The sequence below is a fragment of the Phocoena sinus genome, chromosome 15 (genome assembly GCF_008692025.1).
Source record: "Phocoena sinus isolate mPhoSin1 chromosome 15, mPhoSin1.pri, whole genome shotgun sequence".
Classification (NCBI taxonomy): domain Eukaryota; kingdom Metazoa; phylum Chordata; class Mammalia; order Artiodactyla; family Phocoenidae; genus Phocoena; species Phocoena sinus.
In genome coordinates this window covers 23,875,621-23,888,913 of record NC_045777.1, presented here as the reverse complement: position 1 = coordinate 23,888,913, position 13,293 = coordinate 23,875,621, and the positions used below count along the sequence as shown (strand labels likewise).

At 40.4% G+C, this 13,293-nt stretch overlaps 1 protein-coding gene across 4 annotated transcripts in view; it reads right to left on the bottom strand.

Moving 5' to 3' along the window:
- The window catches only part of LOC116740661 (ubiquinol-cytochrome-c reductase complex assembly factor 1), a 92,845-nt gene extending 79,832 nt beyond the window's left edge, over positions 1 to 13,013 (bottom strand). For 2 of the 4 annotated variants that reach the window (XM_032606458.1, XM_032606460.1), the window contains exons 1-2: positions 10,441 to 10,512; positions 1,382 to 1,486 (exon numbers count right to left, since the gene is read on the bottom strand). In XM_032606458.1, coding sequence (XP_032462349.1) covers positions 1,382 to 1,486; positions 10,441 to 10,497 — 162 coding nt within the window. In that variant the 5' untranslated portion in view covers positions 10,498 to 10,512. Of the gene's footprint in view, positions 1 to 1,381; positions 1,487 to 10,440; positions 10,513 to 12,894 lie in introns of those variants that run through there. The other 2 variants (XM_032606459.1, XM_032606461.1) reach the window with 2 other exon arrangements.
- Between the last annotated feature and the right edge of the window lie 280 nt (positions 13,014 to 13,293).

The window sequence follows — 13,293 nt, the reverse complement described above, 5'->3', positions numbered from 1 at the left end:
TGTCTTCTCTGTGCCAGACTTAGTGAGAAGCCCAAGAAATACAGGTAAAAATAAGACGTCCTCAGAAGGGCAAGGCTTATACACCAGCTGGAGGGAATTACTCTATATTTTACTAAAGTATTTTAATATATTTTATTTATTTATTTAAATTATATAATATATAATTATATACATCAAAAATAATTTTTCATTGCATTAAATATGAAAAAGAAAGTGAATGGCTATAAAAGGAATTTATATAAATTGGTAATGAAAATAAATTCCCAGTAGATAAACAGAGAAATGATGTAAATATGTAATTTTTACAAATCAGAATATAACTGATAAACAGAAAAATGTTTAACCCTGATAAAGAAATGCAAAGCAAAACAAGGTAACATTTTCTACCCAATTAGTTTAAATTTTTTTAAAACACCCAATTTAGGGGAGGTAAGGATGAAAAACTAGTTATATAAACTTGCTGGTGGCACTATAAATTAAAACAACTTTTTGGAGAGGAAAACTGCTTATACCCTTTGACCTAGGGTACACCCTCCTAGAAGTTCATCTTTAATAAATAATTAAAAATAAGAAATACTATATAACAATAAAATGGTAATCACATTAAAGTCTACAAAAAATCTGTAGATAATTTTAATATAAACAAAGGTTAAATAAATAACATGTAGCCATTTAAAAAATTAATTATGAAATCTATCTAACAACGTGAATAATGTCTGCTCTAATAAGTGAAAAAGCACCAGAACATAAAATTCTGTGGGTATTTGTTAAGGTACCGAGGGAAAAAATTAGTACACACATACATACTTAAGGACTGGAAAAGAACCAGCAGATGTTTTCAGGTTTGAAGTCATGGGTGATTTTTATTTCCTTTATTACTAAATTATTTGTACAATTAACAAAAATCAGGAGAAAAAACTCTCAAGGAGGGTCCAAAGTAAACTACTTTATAAAGAATCATGTGATCAGTGGTAAACTAAGTAAGGCCTGAAATAATTGTTCCTTGGATTTTTATGTTCATAAAAAGGAAAAAAATGAAGAAAAATTTCTTACCCCAAATAAAAGCGGCACAAAGTGGCTACAAAAAGAAAACTGAAGAAAACTTAACTCTGAGATGAATATCTGGAAACACTCCCAACAGTAAAAATCATCAGACTGTAGCATGGTATCCTAGGCTAAGTTCCACTGCTGGGGTATTTAGAAGCAACGCCCTAGACACCATACAGTAGGAATCAGTCCTGAGCTGGCACCACAGAGACCCAGAAGTGGTCTCATGAGGTTTTTCCATCACACAATTTGGTTGGCTAATCTATAAATACATGACATTTGCACATAAACACTAAGGTTTTTTCATACCAAGCAAAGGAATAACAAATCTTACCTGGGAAGTACCAGACAGAGCCCTGCCCCACTGTCCCTGTGTATGAGACACAAGTAGCAATCGGCTGCATACTGGAACCCACTGGGAGATGCTAATCCAGTTCCTCTAGAGAAAGAAAAAAACAGTTTGTCAGGAATCTATATCAGACTCCATGTGTAGAAGGCAAAGAGCGTACCTAAGTCTAGAAATCCTGCCAGAACAGGGCACATGAAAGGAGAATTTCCAAAACAGGACTAGGACCAAGCCTCCCCATGCTCATCTCTCCAAGGATAAAATGTACCCCTGCCTACCACGGACTAGACGAATTCTGGTAATAGCTGACCCAAACTGGAGGACATGAGCTCCCTCTCAGGAAAGTAACAAAATAAACCTACTTCAGGCATTTTACAGTTAGCTTATCATTTAAATAAGAGTTTGCAATTCCTTTTCATAAACACTGATTTATAAGCTCTTCATAAAATCCCTTTACAGTGAACAGTGCCAGGATTACCATTAACCCCAAAAGGATGAAGAAACTAAGGCTGAAATTTTTATTTTTATTTTTTATTTTTTTTGCGGTATGCGGGCCTCTCACTGTTGTGGCCTCTCCCATTGCGGAGCACAGGCTCCAGACGCACAGGCTCAGCGGCCATGGCTCACGGGCCCAGCCACTCTGCGGCATGTGGGATCTTCCCAGACCGGGGCACGAACCCGTGTCCCCTGCATCGGCAGGCGGACTCTCAACCACTGCGCCACCAGGGAAGCCCCATGGGCTGAAATTTTTAGGGTGGGAAAACACACTTGGGCAATTTGATTTCCAAGACAAAGGGAGATTAAGTGGCTGTTAGAGCTATGACTGAGGTCCAATTTTTCTCTCTGGCATTAATTGACCTCAAAAAGGTCTCTGGACTAAAGTGAAAGGTTAGGCTGGAGAAAGGAGAAGCTCTACCTTGCTAAATGAGAAGCCTGCTTTACTTTATGAAGCTGAAATACAACCCACTGTATAAATGGCATCCACGTACACAGCACTGGAAATCTCTATTCTAGAAACCAACTTTGGGAGATCGAAGGGTTTCTTTCACTTGGCCTGTAGACTTTATAGAGCCATAATGAGGACTGGATATACCAAACTGTCTGAAAACACTTTGCCAACCATCAACTACAATAGTAGGAGTCAAAGATCCGGATCCTAGTTTAAACTCAGCTACTTTAATATAATCTTTAGAAGTAATTACACCTTTATGATACTCAGTTTCCTCTTAACAAATATTAGTAATACTTATAAGCACTTACTATGTGCCAGGTATTTTTCAGGTACTTTACATATATGAACTCATTTAAACCTCATAATCACCACCCAATGACTTAGGTATTTTGTTATTATCCCACGTATATGGATAAAGAAATGGAAGTATGGATAAGTAACTTCCCAAGGTCACATGGTTAATAAATAGCGGGGTTAAGATTTGAATCCAGAAAGCCCAACTCCTGGATCCATGCTCATTTATGGGATGAAAGGGTAGAGGAAATATCCCCAAAGTCCCTTCTAGCTCTACCACTCTATGACCTAGTCTTGAACCAATTAAAATACAGCATAATACTATGGGAAGAGTCCTGTACTTGGAATCAGAAAGTACTGATTTGACTCTTGGCTCCCCTATCAGTGAGCTATGAGCCTTTGTTGCCTCTTCCATAAAATAAATAAAAATCCCTACCTCTCAGGATTTTAAGGGAAAAAAATGTCCTTTGCAGTATGTCCAACTCAATAAATATTAAGTTGAATCTGAATCTCCATTTCCTCATGACTAGGCAGGAAGGGCCAGGGGTAAGGGGGAGAAAGGTATTAGAATTTTAAACCTAGAGATGCTTTCTAAAGTTGTGTAACTGTTTCTAATAGGCTACTCACAGCAACTTATGTTTCAAATTAAAAGTAAAGCTTAAAAATAGGATTTTATTTCAGCTGAGGTTTGACCTGTTGGGATTGTTTTCAAATGAGATACAATTACTGGCTTCTCGTTTACTAACAGCTGACACATTTACCAGATCATTCCATGTCAGATGTTCCTTTCCTAAAAATGTAAATACGTGCTAAGATGAAACTTCAGCAGATTCAGGCCCAAAGTGGAGTGGGGGTGGGGGGTGGGGGTAAGGTAAGAGGACATTACAAGTAGGAACAATGCAAACTTTTGGAAGATTTTCTGAAGAATTTCATCCTATTTTTTCCAATGTCAAAAATTTTCTCTGTAACATTTGACTCTACTTGGTCTCATGCCAATACTTTAAATCACTTCTTATTAGAAGAAAGTAGTAATCAGCTGCTGTTTTCTTTCCTTCTCCAATCCTACAACAATAATTCTTTGTCGAAATCCTTAATTGAAACTGAGGTGTAGCAGAAAGGGTATCTGAATCGCAAGCCTACCATTAAATAGCTGTGTGACCCTGAACTAGTTACTCAAAACTCTGGACCTCCATTTTCCCTTACCTAAAAGTGGGAATAATAAAAGCTACCTCACAGGAGCATCCCAAGGACCACCTGTAAAAGCACTTCAATAACAGTAAAACACACACACAAAGGCTTCACTATTGCTATTAACAACTGTTAGTGAATTATGTTAAGTAAACTCCTCTTTCCCCAGCAAACTGTCACAGCAGCAAGAACCATTTTCTTAAAATATTGCTTTGAACCTGGAATTCCCTTTCTCAAAAGCTTGCAGTGCCTCCAAGTGTCTCTGTAGTCAAACTTAAACACCTGATCTTTACCAACTGGACTCCGACCCATCAATATACTTACATACTCTGCCTTGCATTCTCCACTCAGCAGTTCCAAAACCTGACTCATACTCTCTGGTTTGAGAATTACTGCTCCTCTCCACACAAGCTAATCCCCTTGGAGTTCCTCTGGGACTCTCTTCTTCTCTCCTACCCAAAGCATGAGCTCATTTGCTTCAACCTAGACTCCAGGTTCTGGTTCTACTGATTCTACTAAGTCCTTTTTCCTTTCCACCTCTCCCAATACTTCATTTATAAATATATATCAGTAAATCTGTGGAAGTACTTAACATCCTCTTATAGGTACTAATACATTAGGTCTATAACAATTAGCAAACCTCAGTTCTCCCAAGTTCAGAAAAAAATCCAGTGGTTAAAATCATTGCTTTAGGGCTTCCCTGGTGGCGCAGTGGTTGAGAGTCCGCCTGCCAATGCAGGGGACATGGGTTCATGCCCCGGTCTGGGAAGATCCCACATGCCGCAGTACGGCTAGGCCCATGAGCCATGGCCGCTGAGCCTGCGCGTCCGGAGCCTGTGCTCCACAACGGGAAAGGCCACAACAGTGAGAGGCCCGCATACCGCAAAACAAAACAAAACAAAACAAAAAACATTGCTTTAACTTAGGATAGTATAAACACCATTACTCAGTGGGAACTGGTTTTATTGTCCTTTTGCCTCATCAACACTTCAACCAAAATTTTAAAGATAAGTTTTATGTTTGTATTTCCTGTGCATATTGTGATTTGCAGGTGATTTTACATCGTATTTGAAAATATTCTCACAGATCAGCTCTTTTTGTGACTACACTTTAATCAGTCCACTGACCAGACTCTTTCTTCATGTGGTTTTTAAGATACATAGTATTTTCCTTTGCTCACCCATGAGCTGGAAAAGGCTTTACAGGTAGTCAATTCTCCTATTCCCCATAGTTATGTTTTACAAAGTGACCACAAACACTAAGTTAGCAAACACTGAACCATTGCTCCTAGGGGAAAAATACAAGGTTAGGTTTCTGCAAGCCTCTGGTCACAATATTTTCATCAACCAAACAATACATGAACTTGTTTTGTGTGTTTCTGTTTAAAGACACCTTATTTAATATGTTGTTGATTCATTAACACTGAACTCAGAGCCAATAGCACTAACTTGCTCCTGAACAAAACTCATCTATAACACACAAATTTTCTCCACAAGAAACATCACAGCCTTTTTGCACTTAGCAGCACTAGACAGCACTTCAGCACTACACCTGGGGGCCATTTTAAACAGGGAAATCACCAACAAAAGCACAAAAATGCAAAAAACATGACACTAAATTGACCATGAGAAGGATACTTGTTTACAGCATAATAGCTAAAACAAGAAGTCAGAGTATCACCTCAGCCAGGAATATGCATGTTGCAGTTCAAATTTTTCACCCCTCTGCACATGTCCACAAATGACTGCAAAAGCACCACAAGTATTGATTCAGGTTACAAATAAAGTTTAGCAAGTATGTGAATTCACAAATACAGGAAGGATTTGAGCAAATCAGTAAATATATTAAGGATGAGGGATCAGGTTTCTATCAGAGAAAGGAGTTAACAAATATGAAAAGGCAAAAGGACAGAATAAACCCTGTGCTATTGGGGTGGATTTAGAGTAACTGGTGTAAGTTTTTAATATACAGAGATAAAGAAATCAACATATGTGTGTTTATGTATATGTATACACATACATATACTTCCTACTCCTGTACTGATAGGGCCTGGAAGCAATGACACCCCAGTTGCAATGACAACACGTAGCATCCAAACTTGGTTTCTAAATAGTAGTATTCACTGAAAGGAACTAGTCTTCTCTGGAGAAAAGTTGACTCCTGAATGGGGTTGAAGCTCCTCAAACCTTATTCACAAAGGTCTGGAATTATTTGATCTGTCTAGCGGTTCCTTGGAAGACTCCATCTGTCTTGAAACTCCTCCAGTATGATAACCATTTTCCCCAGGAGCGTTAGTGGAAAACAAATAGAGGCAATTGTTTAACTTTGTGGCTGCCTGAGGCAGTGGCTAATACTTGGGGAAAACAATAGGCTAATCAAAAAGTTTAAAAGGAAAATCAGAGGAATGAGACATGCATAGGGACCTTGAAAAGCTCTGACATATTCCTGGGAACTTGAAGGCCATGCAGATGCACAGGTTTGTGCACATGCCCAGAACAGGAAAGACCTGAGACTGCTCTAAGCTCTCATCTCTGGTTGACCTTGAGGTGCTTCGCAAGCAGGAAGTGAAGGTTAAGGCAGAACTGTCAAATGACTGGCAGAAGGATGAAGCCATGCTCCAAAATGCACACAGAGCCCCTCAACAAATACTAAGAGACTCATTGGTTCCAGGCATTTAAGGAAATCTCCATCCAATCATTACTTGACCACTAAGCTAACTGGGCAGAGACCACATCACAAAGAATACAGACTTTACAGAATTAATTCAGAAAAGTCACTCAACAGAAAAATAACAACAAACTTTGGGAAAAGAAAGTCCTGATTTCCAGAGGTGCCACATTATATTATTTAAAATGTTTAGTTTTCAACAAAAACTTGTGAAACATGTAAAACAACAAGAAAAGCATGGTCAATACAAGGGAAAATTTAAAAATCAGTAGAAACTGTCCCTGAGGAAGCCCAGACATTAGACAAACCAGACAAAGACTTTGAACCAGCTATTTAAAAATTTTAAGATCTAAAGGAAACCATGACTAAAGAACTAAAGCAAAGTATGAGAATGGTATCTCACCAAATAAACAATATCAATAAAGAAAGAAATTTTACAAAAAGCCAAACAAAAATTCTGGAGTTGAAAAGAACAATAAGGGACTTCTCTGGTGGTGCAGTGGATAGGACTCTGCACTCCCAATGCAGGGGGCCTGGGTTTGATCCTTGGTCAGAGAACTAGATCCCACATGCATGCTGCAAGTAAGAGTACACATGCCACAAATGAGGAGCCCGCAGGCCACAACTAAGGAGCAGGCAAGCCACAACTAAGGAGCCTGTGAGCTGCAACTAAGGAGCCCATCTGCCACAACTAAAACCTGGTGCAAGCAAATAAATAAATAAATTTTTTTTAAAATTTTTTTAAAAAGAAAAGAACAATAAATAAAATTCACATTTCACTAGAGAAGTTTAACAGCAGATTTGAGCAAAAGAAAGAATCAGTGACCTTGAAGATAGATCAATTGAGATTATCCAGCCCAATGAACAGAAAGAAAAAAAAAAAAATGAAGAAAATTTAATGGAGTCTCAGAGACCTACCAGCAAACGTATCTACACCATCAAACATACCAACATATGTATAATGGAAGTCTCAGACGGAGAAGAGAGAAATAAGGAACAGAAAAAATATGTGAAAAAATACTTGCAGATGGGACTTCCCTGGGGGCGCAGTGGTTGAGAATCCGCCTGCCAATGCAGGGAACATGGGTTCGATCCCTGGTCTGGGAAGCTCCCACATCCCACATGCCACAGAGCAACTAAGCCCATGTGCCACAACTACTGAGCCCACATGCCACAACTACTGAAGCCCACATGCCTAGAGCCCATGCTCTGCAACAAGAGAAACCACCACAATGAGAAGCCCACACACTGCAACAAAGAGTAGCCCCTGCTTGCTGCAACTAGAGAAAAGCCTGTGCGCAGCAACGTAGACCCAATGCAGCCAAAAATAAATTAATTAATTAAATTTTTAAAAAGACTTTAAAAATGGTCCACATCAAAAAAAATCTTAAAAAAAAAACTACAATGAGATTATCCTCTCACACCCATTCGGATGGCCACTATAAAAAAAAAAAAAGAAAGAAAGAAAATAAGTGTTGGAGAAGATGTGGAGAAATTGAAACCCTTGTGCTTGGCTGGTAGAAATGTAAAATGGTGCAGCTGCTATGGAAAACAGAATGGTGATTGCTCAAAAAATTAAACATAGAATTACAATATGATCCAACAATTCTACTTCTGAGCACATACCCAAAAGAAGTAACAACAGGGACTAGAACAAATATTTGTACACCCATGTTCATGGCAGCACTATTTGGCAATAGCCAAAAGGTGGAAGCAACCAAAGTGCCCATCAACAGATGAATGGATAAATGAAATGTAGTATATGCATACAACAGAATATTATTCAGCCTTAAAAAAAGGAAATTCTGTCATGCTACAACATGGATGAACTTTCAGGACATTATGTTAAGTGAAATAAGCCAGATACAAAAGAACAAACACTGTATGATTCCACTTATATGAGGTACCTAGAGTAGTCAAAATCATAAAGACAGAAGGAATGGTGGTTGCCCAGGGCTGGGTAGAGTGGGGCATAGGGATTTATCTTTTAATAGGTACAGAGTTTCAGTTTTTGAAGATGAAAAGAGTTCTTTGGATGATGGTGGTGATGGCAGCACAACAATGTGAATGTACTTAATACCACTGGACTGTACACTTAAAATTGGTTGAAATGGTAAATTATGTTATGCGTATTCTACTACAATTTTTTTTTAAATCCAGTGTGGCTTTCTGCAATTTATACTACTATCAAAGAAAAGTAAAAATTATTACCAATGTCAAAACAGCTCATAAAACCATAAAAAAGCCCCAGCACACTGCTCAAATGTCCAGTTCCTCTGCTAGATCTACTCGGTAATAGCAGTGTTTCAGTTTACTCCTCCTTCCCAAACCCATCCTTGGAGAAGGGTAAAAACTGGTCAAAAAGACAGAAAGAGGAAAAAGTAAGGGGAGACTAATGAGAATGTTTCAGGAATCCTACTTCTCGGTGGTTCAATTTTCTTGTCTGCAAAATGGGGGAATAATAGTGCCTACCTTTTCAAAGGGCTGTCGTAAGGATTTAGCAAGTTCACACATATAAAGTATTTAAGAGTGCTTACCACATGGTAAGTGCCCTATAAATGTTCCCTATCAATATTATTGCTCGAGAAATCTCAACATTTTTGTTTCAACTACAACTTATATTTCAGCTCCCTCTCCTAAACACCAAATATCCAGCTGCAAAAACAAAAGCCAACAACAACAAAAAAACACCAAACAAACAGAAAAACCCCAAAAACTCCAGCTAGATTTTCTCAGTGAAGAACACTGCTATTAACTCAGTCATCCTAGGCTGACCTGGGACAAGCTGTTAGAGTCTTCCCTCTTCCTCATCCTTAACATCTAATCTCTCATCAAGCTCTGTAGACAATCTCAATACCTCTTGCAACCATCCCTTCTTCTTTAATCACACTGTCCATCTCCCACTTAGTACAGGCCTTCATCACTTCTTCCAGGATTACTTTAGTTTCTGACTGGCCTTGGGGACTCTAATCTCAGCCCTCTCTGACTGACCCATCTGTTACATCCACCCTTGTTACAGGGATCTATTAAAACAAAAATCTATGTTTTTTGTTTACTATGTGGATTGGACTTTTTTTTTTTACTTTTTTATACTTTCAAATTAAAAATTTTTAATTTCAATTTAAAAATGAGAGAAGGAACAAAGTGTTCCCCTGATCAATGGTGGCTGGAAGCAGGGAGAGCAATACAAGGATTGCAAAAGGGCGCAAAGAAATTTTGGGGAGTGACGGATATGTTCGTTATTTTTATTATGATTATGACTTTTCAGGTGTATACCTGTGTCAAAACTTATCAAATTATACAATTAAATAAGTGTGATTTGCTGTACGTCAATTATTCCTCAATTTTAAAAATTTAAATAAGAAAAATAACAAGAGTAAATGCATCAAAAAAACCTTTAAAAATAAATCTTCCCTTCATTTAAAATACTTCAGTGGCTGCCCTCTGACTCAAGATAAATCTCCAACTCCTAACTATGACATGCAAGGCAATGTCTCCTCTACTGCCATTTCCCCACAAGTGCCCCTGAGTCCAGCCAGAGAGATTTACTTAGAGCGCCTTTGTTGTCTAGCATAGTAGCATAAGCTAATGCTTCTCCTCTATTTCCTTTCCCCTATTCCCCATCTAATGCTCCCTCCTTTAGTTTAAGTATCTAAATGCTTGTCCTCAGACTGGGTTAGGTGCCTTTCTACTCTGCTACCACAGCACCTAGTTAAGACTTCTATCACAGCATTTCAAGAATTGTTATCAGTAGTTTTCTTTTCTGTCTCTGCTATCAGATTATAAACATGAGAATAAGTTCTATGTTTTTCATCCTCAGTCCCTTGGAGAGTTGCTAGAATGCAGTGAACACTCAAAATAGTCGCTGAATTAAAAGGAAGGGAAAACAAGCATTTAAAATGTCATTTGTATCAACTGATTCTCTGATCAACCCTATCAAACTTACCCTTAAGAAAATCTGAGGCTCAGAGAAGTTAGGTGATTTGCTCAAGGCTATACCCATAGTAAGTAATGGGGCCAAGCTTTCAAACAAGGTTCTTCCGACACCTAGACAGGTGCATTTTCCTGTATTTGTGAATTCCTCACAGCGCCTAACCCTAATGCCTCTTCAGCATAGGTGATCAATAAATATCTGCTACTTTCATGTTTACTGTAACTCTCTAGTCCTAAGGGAGTTTCTGTTGCTTTGTCACACATTACAACATATGATAAGAAGACTTCAAAGAATTACAGTATACCTTTTAAAGTGAAAGTGACTTTCCTTACCTAATCTTGCTTTCTACCTAAAAAGATGAATAGAAAGGGATAAATGGGGGGTAGAAAAAGATTCAACTAATAGAAGGCAGTTAGAAAGGTGGTTTCACTGGATGCTACCAACCAAGAAGAAAAGATCCTGTAACCATCCACATGCTCAGCAGCATGCTCAGCTGGGGAAGCCACTAACTTCCAAGACAAGTCAAGGTATTCATTTCGGATCTACAGCCCAATAAAATTCTCACCTTTCCCCCACAAAGTATCTACCTTAAAAACACCTAGGATGGGACTTCCCTGGTAGCACAGTGGTTAAGAATCTGCCTGCCAATGCAGGGGACATGGGTTCGATCCCTGGTCTGGGAAGATCCCACAGGCCGCAGAGCAACTAAGCCTGTGCACCACAACTACAGAGCCTGTGCTCTAGAGCCCATGAGCCACAACTACTGAGCCCACATGCCACAACTACTGAAGCGCGAGCGCCTATGCTCAGCAACAAGAGAAGCCACTGTAGTGACAAGCCTGTGCATCACAATGAAGAGTAGCCCCTGCTCACAACTAGAGAAAGCCCGCACGCAGCAACAAAGACCCAACGCAGCCAAAAATAAATTAATTAATTAAAAAAAATACATCTAGGAGGGGGACTTCCCTGGTGGTCCAGTGGTTAAGAATTCACCTTCCAATGCAGGGGACACAGGTTCAATTCCTGGTCAAGGAACTAAGATCCCACACGCAGCAGGGCAACTAAGCCCATGCGCCGCAGCTACTGAGTATGTGAGCCACAACTAGAGAGAAGCCTGCGCACCGCAACTAAGACCCAACACAGCCAAAAAAATAATAATAAAAATAAATAAATATTTTTTAAAAAAACAAAACACTTAGGAGGGAATTCCCTGGTGGTCCAGTGGTTAGGACTCTGCGCTTCCACTGCCAGGGGCCTGGGTTCGATTCCTGGTCAGGGAACTAAGATCCCACAAGCCGAGCACCATGGCCAAAAAAAAACCACTTAGGACATCCTAGTTGCCATTTCCTCAGCAGCCCTCAGATCTGAATCAGTTCCTGCCCTGGCATCAACAATTACTTCACCAAGTTACTTTCTGTAGGTTACAGGAGCTACTCTTCAAAAAAACTTTTACTATGCAACAACAGAGGGCACTTCACTTTGCTAGGCTGACAAGGAATACAAGAAGTAAAATCACAGGCCGTGTATGCCACATATAAAAAGATTAGACACAAATATTTCTAATATCAGAACTCAAAAGAAAGCTAGAGGCAGGAATACACAGCGTCTGCTATGAAAAACAATCTCCTTGACCCAGTTTTTTAAAGACTTGATAAAATTATAAACTCTACTATCCCTCCATGATTAGGAGCCAAGCTCTGTATCCTCCTAACTCTTGTTCTCTTTAATTTCTATAAGTCAGAGTCGGCTAGAAGTTCAGGACTGAATCACAAGAGGTGCAGCAGCTTCCCATATGGGTGTTAATTAGTCGAGTAGTTCTTCATCACTTATTTCATTCCTTCAACAAATCTTTACTGAACACCTATGATGTGCCAGACACTGTGCTAGGCAGAGTGAAAACGACAGATATGACCCCAGTTCTCGTGCAGCTTTCACTCTAATAGCATATAAGAGTATTCCACTTAACTATAGAGTTAATAATTGATCTACTGATCTCTGAAACAAACCCAAAGAACCTCAGAATCCCAAAGACTTGCAGATTTACGTCCTCGCTTTGCCCATGGGAACTCTGAAGCCCAAAAGTGACTTGCCCAAGGTCACCCTAAGCGTTAGTGACAGAACAGGAACTAGAACCCGGGTCTCCCGAAACTACAATCAGTGCCCCATGCGCTGCCTCCCTCCCTGAGGGGAAGGAGTCACAGGTGGTGACCAAGGAAAAGCAAGCTTCGTCAAATTTATATCTGACGTCAGTCTCACGCCTTCTCCAAAGAGGGGGAAGCCACGGCCAAACCGAGGGTTGGGGGAGGTGGGAAACTGCCTCAGTTTCCCCGAAGAGATGCGGCCGCGCAGCCTCGCTACCGCACAGGCTCCGCTCCTGCACTTCCGTCCAGTTGCTCCCGCCCCTCCCTCTCCGACTCCAATCCAGAGGCCCGGTGGGCGACACCACAAAATTACTCCTTCACTCACAAGGACTCGCACCAGCAACGCCATGTTTCTCGACAACCATTTCCGGGTGAAAGGTGGGCTTCCGGAGTCCCCGCTGCCACCACCCCTCCCCTAGGTCGTCTTTTCGCCGGCGGATACCCGGCAACGGCGGCGCAGGCGCACAGAGGTCGCTGCGCACACGAGCGCGCGCTTTCACTGCTGTGCGCGAGGAGGCAGGGCCTGGGACGCGGCCGGACGGTCGGGACGCGCGCGCGCCTCCCGCTCTCCCTAGTCTCCGCCAGACACGTCACAGAGGCTCAAGTCATCACAGCACCTGTCCTCTTTGACCTCTGCCTCGGGCTCTTCATAGCTCTTTCATTAACCCACCTCACCCACCCTCAGTCTTCAGCACCACCTTGTCGGAGTCCCTCTTTCCCAGAC